At 46.1% G+C, this 22100-nt stretch overlaps 1 protein-coding gene across 4 annotated transcripts in view; it reads left to right on the top strand.

The window, feature by feature from the left end:
* The window catches only part of SLC45A4 (solute carrier family 45 member 4), a 105415-nt gene extending 84055 nt beyond the window's left edge, over positions 1-21360 (top strand). For all 4 annotated transcript variants that reach the window (XM_039334581.1, XM_039334583.1, XM_039334584.1 and 1 more), the window contains 6 exons: positions 5691-5879; positions 11474-11653; positions 15525-16600; positions 18033-18132; positions 19789-20000; positions 20308-21360. In XM_039334581.1, the coding sequence (XP_039190515.1) occupies positions 5691-5879; positions 11474-11653; positions 15525-16600; positions 18033-18132; positions 19789-20000; positions 20308-20673 (2123 nt within the window). In that variant the 3' untranslated portion in view covers positions 20674-21360. The remainder of the gene's footprint in view (positions 1-5690; positions 5880-11473; positions 11654-15524; positions 16601-18032; positions 18133-19788; positions 20001-20307) is intronic.
* Positions 21361-22100: the final 740 nt, after the last annotated feature.

The following is a 22100-nucleotide window of genomic DNA, read 5'->3' as shown; positions in this document are numbered from 1 at the left end:
ATTTGGTGGTTTATGCGAACCCCTTTGCCACGGGGAGGAGGGCAAGGCTGATACTCAAAACGTGGGTGCCATCCAATCGCAAGCAAGCAAGCCAGGACTGATTTTTGAGACAAATTTTAGAGTCAGCCTCATTGTGAAAAATAAAAAATAATAATAAAAAAATGACAACATGCCATTTTTAGATTTTCCACTTGGGATTCCCCAGGCTTCCTGCATGAAAACAGTGAAGAATTGTGCGGCTAATGCCCCAGGTTTTGTGCAGTAAGGTAGCTAAGCTCCAAGAAGTGCAGGAAATGGGACTTGTCGCCAAGTCCTGATTTATGTACCTGGATGTTCACAGTCTCCTGAGACTGTCAGCTGTTTAATTCATGCCTTTGTTTTAATTCAAAATAGACCAGCCGGCCAACAATTATAATTTTGGGAGAGTGCTGACCTGTTTGTTTTCCTTGGAGTTTTTCCAAAGTTTTGGATTGCTCTGATATAATTAACCTCTAAATTCCAGGTGATTATTAACACGGATAGACCTCAGGTTACGTCTAGTCCTTGGCTTAGTTTCCATCCGTTGCTTTTGGTCCTGCCTTCAGGTGCTTTGGAGAACAGCTTGACTCCCTCTTCTTTGGGGCAGCCCCTGAGATACTGGAAGACTGCTATCATGTCCCCCCTCGTCCTTCTCTTCATTAAACTAGACCAGGGGTAGGCACCCTTGGCTCTTTTATGACTCGTGGACTTCAACTCCCAGAATTCCTGAGCCAGCTGGCTCAGGAATTCTGGGAGTTGAAGTCCACGAGTCATAAAAGAGCCAAGGTTGCCTACCCCTGAACTAGACATACCCAATTCCAGCAGCCATTCCTCATATGTTTTAGCCTCCAGTCCCCTGATCATCTTTGTTGCTCTTCTCTGCTCTTCTCTTAACAAGCGTGTGTGACTCACTTAACAACTTGTCCTGCTTAGAAATGTGGAGCTCAGTTGTGGCCACAGGCCGAGGACTTACCTGTGCCAGACTTTTTGAGAGCATGGATGTTCTGCCAGCCTGCAGTTCACACACCTCCCCTTCTTTTCCTAAAATACCACAATATCTGAGTCGGCTGTGTGACCAGCCAGTGAGTTCTGTCAGGCTTCCTGTGAACCACAAACTCTTTGGCTCACACTATTGTTGATAACCTCGTTATCTTTCTTTCTTTTTTCGTCTGGGGGCGGGGGGGGGGAGAGAACAAATAAAACTTATTTACTGTATAATGTCCTGTTTGTTTGTAGCCGGCTGGGAAAGTGCCGTTCGGCTGGTGTATCAGAGGCTGGCAAGAAGTGAAATTGTTTTCTCTTGATTTGTGTGGGACCCGAAGCTTTGTTGCCAAACCAGCCTTTTGTTGTCCTTGTTGTTGTTGTTTTCCCCTTAAATTACAATCAGATTGGGCTTATCGAGAACGGTTTGAGGAGCTGTTTGTTTGCTTTTTTTCCCAGATTGTTTTCCAGCACGTCCTTCGGTCTGCTCCTTCTTCTCTTCACGCACCCGCACCTCAACAACTCAAAAGAGGTCAAGTGGAAGGATGAAAAGGACACCCTGGCTTGCTTGGGCAGATAATAAATCAACATCGGCCTATTCTGCAAAGCACCTGAAGGCAGGACAAGAAGCAATAGAACAGGGGGTCTTCAAACTTGGCCCTTTCATGACTTGTGGACTTCAATTCCCAGAACGCTGGCTGAGGAATTCTGGGAGTTGAAGTCCACAAGTCATAAAAGGGCCAAGTTTGAACACACACCCCCTGCAACAGATGGAAACTAATCAAGGAGAGAAGCAACCTGAAATGAAGGAGAAATTTCCTGACAGTTAGAACAATTTGTCAGTGGAACAACCTGCCTCCAGAAGTTTTTAAGAAGAGATCGGTCAATCAGTCATGTTTGGAAACCATCCCCCCAAGCTCGGAGAACGAACCTTCACCCTCATCCTACAGATATTTGCCGCTATTGCAATCAATCAATTGATCAATCAACGAGAATGGAGCTGGAAGGCTCCTTGGAGATCTTCTAGTCCAACCCCCTGCTCAAGCTAGAGATCCTATACTGTTTCAGACAAATGACTGTCCAATCTCTTCTTTAAAATCTCCAGTGATGGAGCACGCACAACTCCTGGTGGCAAGGCCGTTCCACTGATGAATTGTCCTCACTGTCAGGAAATGTCTCCTTAGTTCTTAGGTTGCTTCTCTCCTTGATGAGTTTTCCATCTCTTGCTTCTTGTCCTGCCTTCAGACGCTTTGGAGAATAGCTTGACCCACTCTCCTTTGTGGCAGCCCCTAAGATATTAGAACACTGCTATCATGTCACCCCTCGTCCTTCTTTTCATTAAAGCCACTCCCAGACTCGTCTCAACAACAAACTAAGGACTCAACCAGTCTTGAAGATCCTTTTGCTAACTCTCCGATAACAAGGTCGGTCACTGTTGGTCTGTGCCCAGAGGTTGAGCAAGCCTCAGGGATCACATTTTTGATCAAGTTTGAAGACCCCTACTGTGAGTGAATTGGGTGGCCATATACATTTGCTAAGTAAAAATAAAATAAAATAAAATATTGCAAGCCTAGTGAGAGATCAAGAACCTGGGTCATCAGTGGTAGAACTTGGCCAGGCTTTGCTGAGTATTTGAGTTACCCACAGAAGGTGCAGATCTTCCCACTGGAGATCAACCTCTGCGATGGTATAAAAATACCTCTTGAGCAAGCAAAGCATAACTCAAGCAAGGTTTTTAAATTCATAAATGGAGGGTGGGCCTCCATGTTGGATCTGCTTGTGTGGTTTCTGTTGCTTTGTCAATCACCATTCTCGGTCTCCAGGCCAATATAAATTCCCATTGTCAACCTACAGAACATTCCAAGTGGGTTTTAATTTTGTGCTTGGCTAGCTCGGATCAGATTGAGCGCACTCCTCCAAGCTAATGGTGTATGAAGCCCCGTTCTTTTAAACCTAGTCTGGAATTCTTTTGATTTTGCATCACTTGACCCTCGCCGTGAGATTTTCTGTGTCAGATAAGGCAGTAGCATTTGACCGAGAACAATATTTAACTTTTAAAGCTTAAAGGGATATCACCTTGACTCAAGAGTCCTGTTGTTGTTCTTATTGTCAGGGAGTTGGGGTTTTTTTTTTTTTAGTTTTTTTTATTTGGGGTTTTACTTCTGTTAGCTGCTTGAAGTCACCGTGAGTCAGAGGTCTTCAAACTTGGCTCTTTTGTGATTTGTGGACTTCAATTCCCAGAATTCCTCAGCCAGCACACGGGCTGAGGAATTCTAGGAGTTGAAGTCTACAAGTCACAAAAGGGCCAAGTTTGAAGACCCCTGCTTGTGGACTTCAACTCCCAGAATTCCCCAACCAGGCACGCTGGCTGAGGAATTCTGGGAGTCGAAGTCCACAAGTCACAAAAGGGCCAAGTTTGAAGACCCATGCCGTGAGTGAATTGGGTGACCATATACATTTGCTAAATAAAATTAAAATAAAATATTGCAGCAATAGTAGTGATGGTAGTCAGTGTTGATGTTTGGATTTCAAAGATGGGGGCACTTCATTTGTTCATGCACAAAACTGGGGTGGGTGTTTTTCTCAAATGCAGGCAGTCCTCTGCTTAATGACCACAATTGGCAACCAAAATTTCCGTTGCTAAGCAAGACTGTGCTTAGGAAATGAGTTTTGGCCCGTTTTACAACCTTTCCTGCCATGGCTGTTAAGTGAACCCCTGCCTCTGTTCAGTTGACTTTGCTTGTCAACGGGTCGCAAAAGTCGATCGCGTGATCCTCGGACTCTATGACCGTCATAAATATGAGCCAGCGTATATTATAGAGGCAGCCAGATTTTGACCATGCGACCAGGAGGACACTACAGCCATCATAAGTGTTGGGAAACGATCCTAAGTCACATTTTTCGATAGCCATTGTAACTTTGACCGGTCACTAAATGACTAGCCTGTACGTTGAGGACCACCTGCACCACATTACCTCACTATATCAGGCTGCCCTTTATGTTACTGAGTCAGATTAGGAGCCTTCTAGGGGCCAGGAGGAGAGGCAGAACGCTCTTGGGCTGATGGCTTTTGAAGGGTTCATTTCTGCCTAGAAATCTGTCCGTGGAAATATGACGATCAGATTTTGGGAAACCCAGTTCATCAGATCCCAGAGTCCGTTGGCTGCAAACCCCGGGGGTGTTTTGGTCTTCGGGAAATGGAGCCTGCCAGATATGATAGATAGATAGATAGATAGATAGATAGATAGATAGATAGATAGATGGATGGATGGATGGATGGATGGATGGATGGATGGATGGATGGATGGATGGATGGATGGATGGATGGATGGATGGATGGATGGATGGATGGATGGATGGATGGATGGATGGATGGGCAGATGGATGGACGGATGGATGGATGGATGGATGGATGGATGGATGGGCAGATGGATGGATGGATGGATGGATGGATGGGCAGACGGGCAGGTAGTCAGACAGACAGACTGGTAGATAGACAGACAGACAGACAGACACTAGATCAGGGGTTCCCAACCAGGGGTGCTCGCACCCCCTGCGGGTACGAGCTGATATTCCAAGCTTAGCAACAACAAGAATTGTGGGCTCAGGAATTCTGGGAATTGAAGTCCACAAATCATAAAAGGGCCAAGTTTGAAGACCCCTGACTTCAGTGGTCTATTGTTGGTTGTGTTGTGGCTTTGAAAAAGCTTTAGAATGGTTCCTCTGCAGCTGGCACCATCTACTGGCTAAATGTTGGCATTGCTGTCTAAAATTATACATACATACATACATACATGCATACATACATAATTAACTAACTAATTCATTAATAAATATTTTTGTTGTCCCTATTTTTTCTCCAGCCATTCAAAAAGAAAAGAGTTAACTTTGCAATCCGCAAATAGCAGTTCCTACACGTGGATGTTTTCGTAATTGGTTTTTCTTTGCTGTTTTCCTGTAAAGGTTAAAGCTTTAATGGAAACCCTGTTGCCCTGCATACTTTGCAAATTGGAAGATTTTTTTGAGGGCGAGGCCTAGCGTTTTAGTTTCTCCGAAAGGAAGGGCTCACAAAGTTTGCAACATTTGTTTTATTGGCAGAAGAACAAGCAGAAGAGCACAGCTGCCGCCCCAGATGTGTTGGGGTGCCATTTCCCAGAATTCCCCTGTGCCAAAGAGCGAGAGTATGATAGTTGGACCCCGAGTCAGAGACCTGTGAAGGGAATTTTAGAAGACGCCACCATTAAGCCCTGTGAAGAAAGACGAGTTGAGTTCTTGATGACTGTGAGGGTATAACGATGCTGCTTTCTTGGCAATAGTTAGGAGATTTGCCATAGCTTCTTCCAGCAATTTTTTTCTCAGACTAAGGGATCTCCTGGTGGCCTCCGTTCCAAATGCTAACTGAGGTCTGTCTCTGTTTTGCTGCCCCCTGCTGTGAGTTCTGCAAACTGCACACCCATGGCTCCAAAGCACACGGGGGGGGGGGAATGCATACAGCCAGAGCTTGCTGGCCAGGAGGTTGCGTTTGGTGTCCTACCTCATGGCCTACACACACATACACACACACACACACAAACACAAACACAAACACAAATGCATTCCCAGCTCCGGATCTCCAGGCTCCTTAACTTTCCAATTAAACAGCCTAGGTTCCCTCCTGCGAATTAACCCACATTCCTGGTTTCTCTTTTCAGGTCTTCCTGAACAGTACTACAGCCTCACCTGGTTCCTTAGTCCAATCCTGGGCCTGATCTTTACCCCCTTAATTGGTTCAGCCAGCGACCGCTGCACCCTCAGCTGGGGCCGACGACGACCGTTTATCCTCGCCCTTTGCATTGGGGTCCTGATTGGCGTTGCCCTTTTCTTAAACGGATCCGTTATTGGTAAGTGATGCCTACGGCCTTCGGAGTAAGTCTCTTGGGGCAGTGGGACCCTAACCCTACCATGTTTCCCCCTAAAGTAATAATAATAATAATAATAATCAAACAGACAAGCACCTGCAACATAACACCCCAGACTTAACAATTGTTGATAAGAAAGACAAAAAAGTCTGGATAGTGGACGTGGCAGGGCCTGGAGACAGCAGAATAGACGAGAAAGAACTGGAGAAGATAACAAAATACAAAGACCTACAAATAGAAATAGAAAGACTGTGGCAAAAGCAAGCAAGGGTAGTACCAATAGTCATAGGCTCCTTGGGTGCAATCCCAAAACAACTGGAGCACCACTTGAACACCATTGGCATTGACAAATTCGCTATTAGTCAATTGCAAAAGGCGGCCTTATTAGGAACTGCTTCCATCCTGCGACGATACCTGTCATACCATCAAACATCCACATCTGCCTATCCCAGGTCCTGGGTAAGGACTCAATAGGTAGACAAAATGCCAAATCCAGTCTGAACATCTGGCTGACTGTGCGATGATCCATAATATTAATAACAACAACAACAAAATAACAATATAATAATAATAATAATAATAATAATAATAACAACAACAACAACAACAACAACAACGATGATGTTGGAAGGAATCTTGGAGGTCATCTAATCCAACCCTCTGCTTAGGCAGGAAACCCTATACCAACCGGAAAGATAAACCCTAGCGTGATTTTTTTTTTCTAGGACGCTCGTAATATAAGCCTCACCTCAAAAATAAGCCCCAGTTAAGATCATCAGCCAAACGGTCTCATTTAGTACCGTATTTCTCCGAATATAAGCCCTAACCAGAAAAATAAACCCTGATGGAGCAAAAATTAATATAAACCCGGGTCTCGTTTTCGGGGAAACGCAGTAGATGGCTGGAAGGGAAAGGGACGGAGGGAATTAAGTCTCTCCCCGCCCCCCAGAAGTGGACATCTACAGATGTGCTGTGTGGATTTGGAATCTACTTCACAGGTGGTCCTCGACTTAACGATCACAGAATTGCGCCCCAAATTTAGGTTGCTAAGCGAGAACCATTGTTAAGTGAGTTTGGGCCCCATTTTACGACTTTCCTCGCCAGCTTGGCGAAGTGAAACACTGCAGTTTTTCCTCACTGACTTCGCTTGTGAGAAGGTTGCAAAAGGGGATCACGTCACACACACACACACACACACACACACACAGGTACACCGCAACCGTGATAAGTATGAACCCCTTGTCAAGTGTCCAAATGTAAATCAGGTGACCATGGGGAGGTGCTACAACGGTTGTAAGTGTGAGAAATGGTCGTAAGGCATTTCTTTCACTGCTGTTGTAACTTTGAACGGTCAAGGGCTGCCTGTGTAGGTTCTCCTGCTTGAGGCAGGGGGCTGGACTAGAAGACCTCCAAGGTCCCCTTCCAGTAACTAACTAACTAGCTCGCTCTTCAGCTGCCTGTGATGAATGAACCACAATGATGGAGTCCTTACCGGCAGCCTTGCTTTCTGCCACGTTTACCTCAAGGGCAGCGCATTGTGTTCACAAGTACACCTTCCCATCAATACAATTGTGTTGTAGCACAATTATCAGCAGAAGCCGGGATGAATGAGGCAGCCCTTGGCATGGGAATCCACTAGGAACTTTTTCACAGGGAAACGGTTCCTGTTGTTTTCTGATTTCCCTTTAATGCATATCTGGCAAAGACATCCTGTTTCCAGCGTTATTTGAAAGGAGAGAGAGAGAGAGAGAGAGAGACGACGACAACAATAAAAAAAAACAAAATCCAGATTTTTTTTTTCCCTTCTCTGTTCTCCGAGCGTGGAAGGACAAAAAAGATCGTAAGGCGATCTGAAAGTTGTTTATTGAATGTCTAAATGGAGAAGAATATATATATATATATTTTCCCTTATCCCTCTCGACAAAAAAATAATAATAAAATAAAACAATATTGTGAGGAAACAATTGAAGCTGGGAATTTACTATCTTTAGGAACTGAGCCTGAGAATTGGTGCCACGGCAGTATTTCATTCGGAGCAAGCTGACTTGCCACCCCTTCTTGATGTTAATAATAATAATAATAATAATAATAATAATAATAATAATAATAATAATACTGGTTGGATCATAAAATACATAAAATAGAGAAAGTCATAGAGAATGATAAAATTAAACTGCTCTGGGACTTCAGAATTCAAACAGACAAGCACCTGCAACATAACACCCCAGACTTAACAATTGTCGATAAGAAAGACAAAAAAGTCTGGATAGTGGACGTGGCAGTGCCTGGAGATAGCAGAATAGAAGAGAAAGAACTGGAGAAGATAACAAAATACAAAGACCTACAAATAGAAATAGAAAGACTGTGGCAAAAGCAAGCAAGGGTAGTACCAATAGTAATAGGCTCCTTGGGTGCAATCCCAAAACAACTGGAGCACCACTTGAACACCATTGGCATTGACAAATTCGCTATTAGTCAATTGCAAAAGGCGGCCTTACTAGGAACTGCTTCCATCCTGCGACGATATCTGTAATACCATCAAACATCCACATCTGCCTATCCCAGGTCCTGGGTAAGGACTCGATAGGTAGACAAAATGCCAAATCCAGTCTGAACATCTGGCTGACTGTGCGATGATCCATAATAATAATAATAATAATAATAATAATAATAATAATAATGATAATGATAATGATAAAGTTGGAAGGGACCTTGGAGGTCAGCTAGTCCAACCCCCTGCTCAGGCAGGAAACCCTATACCATTTTGGGCAAAGACTGCTGATCATTTGCCTCCTTTTAGAGAGTCCTTGAGGCCACTTGGAGGCTTTATCTGTGCCCTCAGGGTCACCTGAGTGGTGCAAATGGGTGTGGAGCTTTCTTGGGACTGCTGAAAAGACCGTGTTGTAGACTAGAGATGGACGATGTTGTATCCCTCCCCCTCTGTTGAGAGAGGGCTGTTCTAGTTTAATGAAGAGAAGGACTAAGGAGGGACAGGATAGCAGTCTTTCAGTATCTCAGGGACTGCCCCAAAGAAGAGGGAGTCAAGCTCTTCCTCAAAGCACCTGAAGGCAGGACAAGAAGCAACGGATGGAAACTAGCCAAGGAGAGAAGCAACCTAGAACTAAGGAGAAACTTCCTGACAGTTAGAACAATGAACCAGTGGAACAACCTGCCACCAGAAGCGGTGAATGCTCCAACACTGGAAGTTTTTAAGAAGAGACTGGACAGCCATTTGTCCGAAATGGTGTAGGGTTTCCTGCCTGAGCAGGGGGCTGGACTAGATGACCTCCAAGGTCCCTTCCAACATTATTATTATTATTATTATTTATTATTATTATTATTATTATTATTATTATTATTATTATTATTATTATGGATCATCGCACAGTCAGCCAGATGTTCAGACTGGATTTGGCATTTTGTCTACCTATCGAGTCCTTACCCAGGACCTGGGATAGGCAGATGTGGATGTTTGATTATTATTATTATTATTATTATTACCGTATATGCCGGCGTATTAGGCGACCCGGCGTATAAGACGACCCCCGTCTTTATAGCCGGACCGCATTCCTAGAACGTCGTCTTATATGCCGGAAACTACCAGTATTTCCGGCGTATAAGACGACTCCGTGTATAAGACGACCCCCGTCTTTGGCACCGATTTCAGCGCTCGCGGAAGTCGTCTTATACGCCGGCATTTACGATACTTTAGGGGGAAACTTCCTTGTTTGTTTGTTTTTCTCACCTTCTTGGATGAGAAGCGAAAGGTCTTCCAGGAAAAACCAAGACAGTCCTGAAAAAGCGCCTTTGGGACAGCCGTGACCTGGACGACAAAGAATCTCCCTCCCTCGACGTGCGTTATGTTGTAGCTCCTAATTTCGCCATTTCCTAAGAGCAGTTAAAAGGGAAACACCTGCGATGCACGCAGCGGTTGTATCCCCAGGCTAACTACAGGTAGTCCTCGACCTGCAGCCACAACTGAGCTCCAAACTTTCCGTTGCTAAGCAAGACACTTGCTAAGGGAGTCTCGACCCATTTCACCACCTCCCTTTCCACAGTTAAGCGCATCATCCCAGTTGTGAAGTCAGTAACGCCGGTTGTGAAGTGAATCCGGCTTCCCCTGTGGACTTTGCTCGCCAGAAGGTCGCAAAAGGGGATCCCACGTGGTTCCTCTCCCCCCCCCGGGGACACCCTTCAATCATCATAAATTTGAACCAGTTGCCGAGCGTCGGAATTTTGATCACCTGTGGAGGCTGCAGCGGTCGTAAGGGTGAAAAACGATCCTATGTGTGCTTTTTTTTTTCAGTTGTCACTTCGAACGGTCACTAAGTGGGTTGTTGTAGGTCAAGGACGACCTGTGCGACTTCATCTGGTGTCCCCAGTGTTTCTGCTCCATCTCCCACAATCCCTGACCGATGATGATCGTTCTGGCCAGATGTTATTTCAGAAGAAGGTCAAAATATCTGGAAGACCCAGCTGTCCTATTAGGCCAGAGGTCGCTAAATGTGTCAACCAGAAGACCGGTGGGCTTCAACCCCCCCAAATTCCCTAGCTGGGCATGGCCGGCTATGGAATTCTGGGAGTTGAAGTCCACAAGTCTTAAAGAGTTGCCACGTTTGGAGAGCCGCGTGTTAGACCAGTGTTTCCCAAACTTGACCATTTTAAGGCATGTGGACTTCAACTCCCAGAATTCCACAGCCAGCATTGCTGGCTGTGGAATTCTGGGAGTTGAAGTCCACATGCCTTAAAATGGTCAAATTTGGGAAATACTGTGTTAGACTAATACAGATTAACCAGCAAAGGTTCCTGTGACGAGCTTGAATTTTTAACTCCTTTTGATGGAATTCAAAACAAAGTCTTCCTTCTTTGAAAACAGTTCCAGGGCTGATCCGTTCTGTAGCATCTCCCAGTTTTTGACACTACCAGACTCAAGTCACACAGGTTTTTCAACTCTTAATCTGGGTGTCTTTCTTTCTTTCTTTCTTTCTTTCTTTCTTTCTTTCTTTCTTTCTTTCTTTCTTTCTTTCTTTCTTTCCTTCCTTCTTCCCTCCCTCCCTCCCTCCCTTCTTCCGTCTTTTCCATTCACCCTGTTCTTCCTTCCTCTCTATCATCCATCCATCATTCCATTCACCAGTCCACCCATCCACCAATTTCTTTCCTCCTTCCCTCCCTCTTATCCATTCACCCCTTTCTTCCTTCCTCCTTATATACATCCATCGTTCTATTCACCAATCCACCCATCCACCAATTTATTTCCTCCCTCCTTCCCTTTGTTTCTCTCTCCCTCTCTCCCTTCCTCCCTCCCTCCCTGCCTCCCTCGCTTCCTCCGTCTTTTCCATTCACCCCATTCTTCCTTCCTCTCTATCATCCATCCATCATTCCATTCACCAGTCCACCCATCCACCAATTTATTTCCTCCCTCCCTCCTTCCCTTTGTTTCTCCCTCCCTCTCTCCCTCCCTCCCTTTTTCTCCTTCCTTCCTTCCTTCCTTCTGCTTTCCCCCCCCCCCAAAAAACCTTGTCTCCTCCTGGAATCTGTCTCACAAAAACCCGCTCACGGTCCTTCTTGTGTTGCAGGTCTTGCTATCGGAGATGTCCCGGACAAACAGCCCATCGGCATCGTCCTCACTGTGCTCGGCGTGGTGGTGCTGGATTTCTGCGCTGACGCCACCGAGGGGCCCATCCGCGCCTATTTGCTGGACGTGGTGGACAGCGAAGAGCAGGATATGGCCCTCAACATCCATGCTTTTTCAGCCGGTACGATGTTTCCGTTATTCCTCCTTTTTTAAACGCTGCGGTTCTATACGCTCCGAATAACGTTGCTCACATCCTCGTTGTGAAAGCTTGGGGGGGGAAACACGAGTCCCTCTGATATTCGTTCCAAGCCAAAGATGGGAAGCATAACTGAATTTGGGCATTTTTTTTTCTTTTTTTGAAACCACATGTTTATTTAAACTTTTTAAAGACATCTGTCATAATATCACTGGGACGGATCAGTCCCTTCTGTTCTCTGGCTGTTAGTCAGTTTGAAGGCTTCCATAAAACAGATCTATCAAGCCCCCTAGGTATTTTTAAGATTTTAATGATACTATTCTGGTTTCTTTTTTTTTCTTTTTTTTAAAAGAGGATGCAAAGAACAAGCTGCTATTTTGTAGCCAGCTTTCCAGACTGAAGATTGTTGTTTTATCCCTCTCATAAAGCCAGCCTCTGGATGTTCATCCGTTTTTGTAGACAGTTGTTTGGATTTATTCAAATGCAGCCTAGCAGTGCAATTCTATCTTGTAGTTGAATGAATCTTCCAACTTTTTATAAAATAGTGTTCCAGTATCTGGGGGGCTGCCACACGGCAGAGGGAGTCAGAGTGTTCACCAGAGCACCAGAGGAAAGGACGAGAAACAATGGTTGGAAACTGACCAAAGAGAGAAGCAACCTGGAATTAAGGAGAAACTTCTTAACAGTGAGGACAATCAACCAATGGAACAGCTGGCCTCCAGAAATTGTGGGGGCTCTATCACTGGAGGTTTTTAAGAAGAGGCTAGACAGTCACTTGTCTGAGATGGTATAGGTTCTCCTGCTTGAGCAGGGGGCTGGACTAGAAGACCTCCAGGGTCCCTTCCAGCTCTATTCTAGTGGTTACCCTCTTGACATTTTTTGACCACCTCCTCCAGGAGGTTTAATGATGCTGGAGAATGTTTGAGTCCTAGCACTGCGGGGCAGGATGAGTTCCCGTTGCTCCTTTCAGCTTTTGTCCACCTAACCCAGGGGTAGGCAACCTTGGCTCTTTTATGACTCGTGGACTTCAACTTCCAGAATTCCTGAGCCAGTCATGCTGAGGGGAAAGGGAGAGGTTTCCAACCTGGCTTAGGAATTCTGGAAGTCCACCAGTCATAAAGGGACCATAGTCCCCATGCTGGCTCAGGAATTCTATTCAAGAGAGTCTATTCTATTGGCTTTCAAAAGCCAATCGAATAAAAGGGAGTAGCACAACTAAGGAAAAGGGGGGGAAATGGCGGACTGTGTTGTTTGGCGACCCCCGGGAAATGGTCGTTCGACCCCAAATGGGGTCCTGACCCACAGGTTGAGAACAGAGACAGCCTGGACAATTCCTATTGGCTTTTGAAAGCCAATAGAAGTAGACTCTATTCAAGAGAGTCTATTGGCTTTCAAAAGCCAATAGAATAAAAGGGAGTAGCACAGCTAAGGAAAAGGGGGGAAAATGGTGGACTGTGTTGTTTGGCGACCCCCATGAAATGGTCGTTTGACCCCAAATGGGGTCGCGACCCACAGGTTGAGAACCGCTGGGTTAATGTAACAAAGCCATACAATAAGAACAGCCACAATCATAATAATAATAACCATCTCCATGCTTGGGATGCTTGGAAGAGCAATCTTATTAGCAAGAGGGAGGTTAGTTCCTAATACTTTACAAATGCACATACACATACAAATGTGTCCCTCAGTTGCATTCTCTTTTCAAAGCTTTAAAAGAAGACAGGCTTAGGATACAGAAGGATCTGGACAGACTTGAACACTGGGCACTATCTAAAAAAATGAAATTCAAGGGTGAAAAAAGTAAGGTTCTACATTTAGGCAAGAAAAACCAAATGTATAGGTATACTATAGGGGGTACCTTGCTTAATAGTAGTAACTGTGAGAGGGACCTCAGAGTCCTAGTGGACAATCACTTAAATAGGAGCCAGCCGTGTGCTTCAGCTGCCAAAAAGGCCAACACAGTGCAAGTCTGCATTAACAGAGGGACAGAATCAAGATCACATGAAGTATTAATACCACTTTACAATGCCTTGGTAAGGCCACACTTGGAATACAGTATCGCTGGCTGGGGAATTCTGGGAGTTGAAATCCACAGGTTTTAAAATGGCCACGTTTGGAGACCCCTGGACTAAACCATTGAACATAGCATGAATAACCCATTGCAGCTTTTCTCAAGTATGGGAACTACAAAGTGTATGCTGGTTGGGCCTCCTGGAGGTAGTAGCTATATCTCATCTGGGCATCATCAGATTGGGAGAAGGGTGGTGTTCACCTGGTTGTGCTTACAATAAGGAGTCCTTGTTTTTCTCTGAGTACTAGCACTGATGATGTTATCTAGCTTGGTAATGAAACATCTGCAACAGGGGTCTTCAAGCTTGGCCCTTATATGACTTGTGGACTTCAACTTTCAGAATTCCTCAGCCAGGCACGCATGCCTGGCTGAGGAATTCTGAGAGTTGAAGTCCACAAGTCATAAAAGGGCCAAGTTTGAAGACCTCTGTCTTAAATCTAACAAACAAAATGGAGGCTGGCTGAGGAATTCTGGGAGTTGAAGTCCACAAGTCATAAAAGGGCCAAGTTTGAAGACCTCTGTCTTAAATCTAACAAACAAAATGGAGGCTGGCTGAGGAATTCTGGAAGTCCACAAGTCATAAAAGGGCCAAGTTTGAAGACCCCCTGGTCTGCAAGAAAACAACCAAGCTCAGCGAACACCAAGGACCTCTCATTTCCACCCCGAGCTATAAATGTTCTCCTTTATGAATGCTTACAATGTTCAGATCCACCACACTGGACACAAGAAAAGTCCAGGTGAAAATCCTTTGACGTTCCTCAGGGAACTTTTTTCTTCTTTTTCCCCCACAATCCACCACTCTTTGGAGGGGAGGAGCTTGTTCCCACCTGTGCAGTTCTTCCAGTGGTGGGATTCAAATATGTGAACAACCAGTTCTCTGTGTGTGGATGCTACTTCCGGAAGTCCATTCTGGGCCTGGGCAACAAAAAATTAGCTACCGGTTCTGCCGAAGTGGTGCGAACCAGCTGAATCCCACTACTGGATTGATAGATATAGATAGATAGATAGATAGATAGATAGATAGATAGATAGATAGATAGACAGACAGACAGACAGACAGACAGACAGACAGACAGACAGACAGACAGACAGACAGACCGACCTAGATGATTGATTCAATGGTGGGATTCAAATATGTGAAAAACCGGTTCTCTGTGTGGATGCCACTTCCGGAAGTCCATTCTAGGCTTGGGCAACAAAAAATTAGCTACTGGTTCTGCCAAAGTGGTGCGAACTGGCTGAATCCCACCACTGGATGGATGGATGGATGGATAGATAGATAGATAGATAGATAGATAGATAGATAGACAGACAGACAGACAGACAGACAGACAGACAGACCTAGATGACAGATAGACAATCAGACCTAGATGATTGATTCAACAAAAAATTAGCTATTGGTTCTGCCAAATTGGTGCGAACTGGCTGAATCCCACCACTGGATGGATGGATAGATAGATAGATAGATAGATAGATAGATAGATAGATAGATAGATAGATAGATAGATAGATAGATAGATAGATAGATAGATAGATAGATAGACCTAGATGACAGATAGACAATCAGACCTAGATGATTGATTCAGTAGTGGGATTCAAATATGTAAACAACTGGCTCTCTGCATGGATGTCACTTCCGGAAGTCCATTCTGGGCCTGGGCAACAAAAAATTAGCTACCGATTCCTCCGAAATGGTGCAGACCGGCTGAATCCCACCACTGGGTTCTTCCCCTCCTTCACAGTGCAGCCATTTTGTACCTTTGTCCTTCTCATCTTCATCCGTAGGCCTAGGAGGAGCCATTGGCTACATGCTGGGCGGCCTCAACTGGATGCACACCGTCTTAGGCAGCGTCTTCAAATCCCAAGAGCAGGTCCTCTTCTTCTTTGCCGCCATTATCTTCTCCGTTTCCGTTGTCCTCCACCTGTGCAGCATCGAAGAAGAGCAATACAATCCTCAGCAGGACCGGATGGATGACGAGGCAGAGACCCTGTCAAGTGTCAAGCTGAGCGGCAGCCTCCCTCCCTTCAATCGTCTCAACGTCATCAACGAGGAGGACCCTTACGGGAACTCCCTCTTCCCCGACGAGGTCCAGTCCGAACAAGACCTCAACATGGAGTTCCTCGAGGTGGACATTGTCCGGAGTAAGAGCGATTCGGTCCTGCACATGCCGGACGCCACCCTTGACATGGAATCGGAGCTCCTCTTCCTTCACGAAATTGAACCTTCCATTTTTCAGGATTCGTCCTACCCGGCGACCCCGCACAGCACCAGCCAAGAGCTCATGAAGTCCAAATTCAACCGCTTGTCCGCTTTCCTCAGGGAGAACGAGAAGGAGGAGGAGATGTTACTTGAGAACCCCTTGACCGAGGCCAAAGTCCCCAACGGGAACGGCTCCCTACCAAAAGATCTCTTGAACGGACATGTCCGGGTGGGCATGAAGCCGTCGTGCACCTCAAACTCCATGCGCCGGCGACGGCACATGTTCTACCGCCAGCCTTCTAACACCTTCTCCTACTACGGGAAGATCGGGTCCCACCATTACCGGTTCCGGCGGGCCAACGCCGTGGTCTTGATCAAGTCCTCTCGGAGCATGAACGACATCTACGACATCCAGAAGAGGCAGCGGCAGAGATGCCGGCACCGGAATCCGAGCGGCGCCACCAACTCCAGCGGAGACACGGAGAGCGAGGAAGGCGAAACGGAAACCACCGTGAGACTCTTGTGGTTGTCCATGCTGAAGATGCCCAAAGAGTTGCTGCGGCTTTGTGTCTGTCACCTCTTGACCTGGTTTTCCATCATTGCTGAAGCTGTGTTCTACACCGACTTCATGGGGCAGGTCATCTTCCACGGCGATCCCAAGGTGAGCAAAGCACTAGTGTCGCCAGGGGCTGTTGATCAGAAGAGGAATGTTTGCACAACCTCTCCCTCCCTCCCTCTCTCTCTCTCTCTCTCTCTGTGTCTCTCTATGTCAGTCTCTCTGTGTGTGTGTGTCTGTCTCTCTCCCCCCCTTTCTCCTCTCTCTCTTTCTCTCCCTCTCTCTTTCTCCCTCTCTCTCTGTGTCTCTATGTCAGTCTGTGTGTATATGTGTCTCTCCCTCTCTCTCCTTCTCTCCTTCTGTGTCTGTCTCTCTCTATATGTCTCTCTCTCCCTCTCTCTCCCTGCCTCCTTCTGTCTCTCTCTCTCTCCTTCTCTCTCTCTCTGTGTGTGTGTCTCTGTGTCAGTCTCTCTCTGTCTCTCTGTGTGTGTGTCTGTCTCTCTCCCTCTCTCTCTCTCTGTTTCTCTGTGTCTCTCTCTCTGTTTTGGTATCTCTGTATCTCTCTGTGTCTCTGTCTCTGTCTCTCTCTCTCTCTCTCTCTCTCTCTCTCACACACACACACACACACACACAGGCAGAGGTCCCATTAATGAAGTCTTCTCTGCTCTCATTCACATTGGGTACCTCCTTGCAAACAGATTCAGTCCCAGTAGAAATTTGTAAAGAGAACACGACATTGCACGTAGGTTATTCAGTCTTGTGTAACATCCTGTGCTTAGTTGTCTGTGATGAGTGGAGAGTAACTTCTAGGCAACCAGGGAGAAAGCATTACAAAATGTAATTATTTTTTTTAATGTTTGGGATGTACCGTAAAGTGGACCTGATAGACCATGTTTACCTTTTGGTACCTGTAAGTTAGTTTGAGAACCTTTATATTCAGAGCAGACTATGAATAGCCTTCAAGAGCGGAAGGAAGACGTACAGATGCATGAGGTCTTCGTTGCTCTCTGAGCTTGGTGGCTTTCTTGCAGAGGTTTCATTACCAAACTAATTAACATCACCAGGGCTGATCATTACTGATGATGTTACCTAGTTAGGTAATAAAATGTCCAGAAGAAAACCACCAAACACAGAGAGCACCAAGGACTCCATAGACCTCCTTCTCCTCCTCCGTCTCTTCCTCCTCTCTGCAAACTCACTCCCTTCTATCACTGATGATGTTATCTAGTTGGATAATGAAACATCTGCAAGAAAACAACCAAGCTCAGAGAAGATCAAGGACCCCATAGTCGTCGTCTCCTCCTCCTCTCTTTGCAGACCCCACTTGCTTCCAGCACTGATGATGTTACCTAGTTGGGTCAGGAAACATCTGCAAGAAAACCACCAAGCTCAGAGAGCACCCAGGACCCCACAGTTCAGCGAATACTCTTCTTTAATTTTTTTAAAGAAGTGGAGCTGGAAAGTTGACGGGGACGATGGTCCACCATGTCTTGCAAGCCTTCTGCCTTTGATCAAAGCCTCTTTGTTTCCCCAACAGGCCCCTTCTAATTCTACCGAACTGCAGGACTACAGTGCTGGCGTCCAGATGGGCTGCTGGGGGTTGGTCATCTATGCTGCTACTGCTGCTGTTTGTTCAGGTGAGAGGCTCTGTGCTATCATCCTGGCTTAAAGTTGGGGGAATGGTAGCATAATTGAGAAGAGGAAGCAGAATGGTAATTGGAGGAAGAGGAGGAGGAGGAGGAGGAGGAGGAGGAGGAGGAGGAGGAGGAGGAGGAATGATGATGGTGATTCTGTGGACCAGGTCTCTCCACGTCTTCCGATCCTGCGCTGCTTCTTTGTTCTACGCTCTGGCCAGTGTCAGCTTTGATGGCAAACTAGAGCACGTTGAAGGACAATATCTTCACGTTGGAATCGGACAGACAGTGAATCTCCCGGAGAAGACCTCAAGTCAGTTTGGGTGGAGAAAGATCTCAACCTAAGATGTATCCCGTAGACCACATGTGGGTCCTATAAGCCAGGGATCTCCAAAGTTGGCAACTTTAAGACTTGTGGACTTCATCTCCCAGAGTTCCTCTCAGCCATCCAGGAATTCTGAGAGGTGAAGATCCATGAGCTTGAAAGTTGCCAAGTTTGGAGACGCCTGCTATAATAAGCCTTGGTACGTGAAGTGATAGAATGGGGGAGAAAAAAGTAAAAGACACAGTTGAGCCCATCATGTAACTGTAAGTTAGTTAAGAGGATTTGAGATTACCGTATATTCCGGCGTGTAGGGCAACCCAGCGTATAAGATGACCCCCAAGTTCAACGCCAAGTCGCAAGACGATCGACGCCAAGTCGCATACCTAGAAAGTCGTCTTATATGCCAGAAACTACATTATTTCCGGCGTATAAGACGATCGACGCCGAGTCGCATGCCTAGAAAGTCGTCTTATACGCCGGAAACTACCGGTATTTCTGGCGTATAAGACAATCGATGCCAAGTCGCATGCTTAGAAAGTCGTCTTATACGCTGGAAACTACATTATTTCCGGCGTATAAGACGATCGACGCCGAGTCGCATGCCTAGAAAGTCGTCTTATACGCCGGAAACTACCGGTATTTCTGGCGTATAAGACGATCGATGCCAAGTCGCATGCTTAGAAAGTCGTCTTATACGCCGGAAACTACCTTATTTCCGGCGTATAAAACGACTCGGCGTATAAGACGACCCCCGAGTTCGGCGCCTGTTTCAACGCTCTCAAAAGTCGTCTTATACGCCGGAATATACGGTAATTGACTTGGTTATTGCCTGCCACTCGGTGTGGCATTTCACGCTTTTGGGAAGGTGGTCCCTCCAACAGTTCTGAAGCTAACACAACTGTTAACACAGGAAGGATCATTTCTCCTTGCTGTCAACCAGGGGTGTTCCTTGACAACCTTTAAGACTTGTGGACTTCAATTCCCAGAATTGAATGGCTGGCTGGGGAATTTTTAGGAGCTGAAGTCAACAGATCTTAACGTTGCCATGGTGGGACGTCCCTTCTCTAAACCAACATTCCTCAATCTGAGCAACTTTTAAGATGTATGGGCTTCAACTCCCCAAAAGTTCCCAGCCAGCCAATGTTGGTTGGAGAATGTATGCACATCTATCCCGTCTTCTCAGGAGGCATGGTGGAAGAGGCTGAATGGGTGGATTGACTATAGGACAGGAAAGAAGATTGTTTTTGGAGAGTAGCAGACACATGCTCAGGTTGTATGCCTGTGTCGATGTTCAGGATGTTGTGTAACTGTGACTTGTGCTAATCCTTTTCCAGCTTTACTCCAGAAATACTTGGACAATTATGACTTGAGCATACGAATCATCTACATCTTGGGCACGCTCGGATTCTCCATCGGCACCGCAGTGATGGCCATATTTCCCAACGTCTACGTTGCCATGATCATGATCAGCACCATGGGAATTGTCTCCATGAGTATCTCCTATTGCCCGTATGCACTTCTGGGACAGTACCACGACATCAAGCAGGTATGTGGCCTTAGGACTGGTTGAAGAACACCAGGGGTTGAAGGACACCAGTTAGATCAGAGAGCACCAAGGACCCCACAGCCCACCCTGCAAGCCCCACTCCCTTCTAGCACTGATGACGTTACCTAGTTGGGTCATGGAATGTCCGCTAGCTCAGAGGAGTCCACAGTTGAACCCTGAGCCACAAAGATTCCCTTCTGAGACCCCCCCCTTGTTGGTTCCTTCAAGGGATCTGAAAACATGCTCAGATGCACCAGTGCCAGCTCCTTTACCTCGGTCTCTGTTTCTCGTTTGCTCTTTCTCGCAGTACATCCATCACAGCCCTGGCAACTCCAAGCGAGGCTTTGGCATCGACTGCGCCATCTTGTCGTGCCAGGTCTACATCTCCCAGATCCTGGTTGCTTCCGCCCTGGGAGGAGTGGTGGATGCCGTGGGTTCCGTCCGGGTCATTCCAGTGGTGGCGTCCGTGGGCTCTTTCTTGGGCTTCTTGACGGCCACTTTCTTGGTGATCTACCCAGATGTTGGGGAGAGTTCGAAGGAAGAGCAGAAGGAGTTGGCTCCACCCAGCGTGGCCGAAAGCAGCGGCGGGAACGAGGAGAAGCCCATGGTGATCAAGCTCGGTCGCGGGAAGGGAACCGCCGTGCCAGAGGTGGAAGGCGAATCGGCCGTTTGAAGTTTATCCCGGCCCCTCAACGCACATTCCAAGCCAGAACATCCTTCAAAGCAGAATTTTAAATTTTTAGCAGACAAGCCCTGCTGGTTTAATTTGCAGCAGAGGATTTTAACGGGGGGGGGGGAGAGAGAAAAGGTTTATTTCACGCATTTGTGGAGCCCAGAGAATTTTCAAGGCGACGGCTTTCTCTACAATCCAGGAAAAAAATCTCCTTTCGCCCAGGTAGTTTTAACAAAGAGAAATGCTTCTTTTTTTTTCTTTTCTTTTTTTTTGGGGGGGGGGGAGGAGGATTTCCAAGGCAGTTTTTATCAACAGGCAGGAAAGCAGCCTTCTGTTTGTTTTTTTGTTGTTTTGTTTTGTTTTTTGGTTTTGAAAGTCATGGCGTTCTTTTCTCTCTCTCTTTTTTTTTTCTCAAATTATTCATTTGGACAAGTTCTGCCTCCCCCCCCCTTTCTCTCTCTCTCTCTATCTCTCTCTCTCTATCTCTCTCTCTCTCTTTTTAACAATTGAAAAACTTATGGAACTTAAACCGTTCTCGCTTCCGCTTTATCTTTTCAGGAAAAAGAAAAAAGCTTTTTTTTTTTCTGTTATTTTGTCCAGGCCGTTTTCCTTCCAGAGAATCAAATTGCCTTTGGTTGAAATTTGCGCATTTGTAGAATCGATGCAATATTAAAATTGACAGCTTTCCTTGGTGGTTTTTTTTTTTCCCTCCTCTCCTCTCTTGAACTTCGGCCTGGAACTCATTTTTTGGGGGGGGAGTCATTGTTATTTCCCCCCCCCCATATACACACACCTCAGTTGTATGTGAAATTACAGCAGAGCTATAGTGGGTGCGTGCTCGTTTATTTATTTAAAAAAAACCAAACCAACCTCAGGCCGATGGGTTGACTGTCAGTTTGGACCCCAGGTAATCTGGATCCATAGATCTATTTTGGTGGAAGGAAAGAGAGATTTTTACCAGATGGGATGGTGAGAAAAAGAACAAGGGGGGTGGGGGGGGGCAAAGGCAGTGTCTATCGCAACCGACAACCTGGGTCAATTTGAATTTTTGATATTTTTTTTTCTTTCTTCGGCTTAGTGGCGTTTAAAAGCCATTCATCTCCTTTGCAACAACGCTGCTTGGGGAATCTCCACCATCAGTCTCTTCAAGTGGATTGTGTGGGTTCCCTTGTGTTATGTTTTTGGGTGAGGGGGTTTTTGGAGGGGGGGAGAGGGAGGGAGGGTTTGCTGGTTGCACTTTTTCTGAACTTCCAGGCTGGAAACGGTTAGCGATCGCTGAGTTTTTTGAAACAGGTGGTCTCGCGGAAACCAAAGGCCTACTTCTTGAGACCTGCAGAGTAGCGAAAATTTTTCTGCCTTCATCGTCGTTGTTGTTGTTTTTTTGTCCTTGCTTGCTTTTTAGTTTTCTTTCTAAAGTTTTGGGCCTT

This window comes from Crotalus tigris, unplaced genomic scaffold, assembly GCF_016545835.1.
Source record: "Crotalus tigris isolate CLP2741 ecotype Arizona unplaced genomic scaffold, ASM1654583v1 scf7180000017631.5181431, whole genome shotgun sequence".
Taxonomy (NCBI): domain Eukaryota; kingdom Metazoa; phylum Chordata; class Lepidosauria; order Squamata; family Viperidae; genus Crotalus; species Crotalus tigris.
This window is presented reverse-complemented; position numbering and strand designations above follow the sequence as displayed.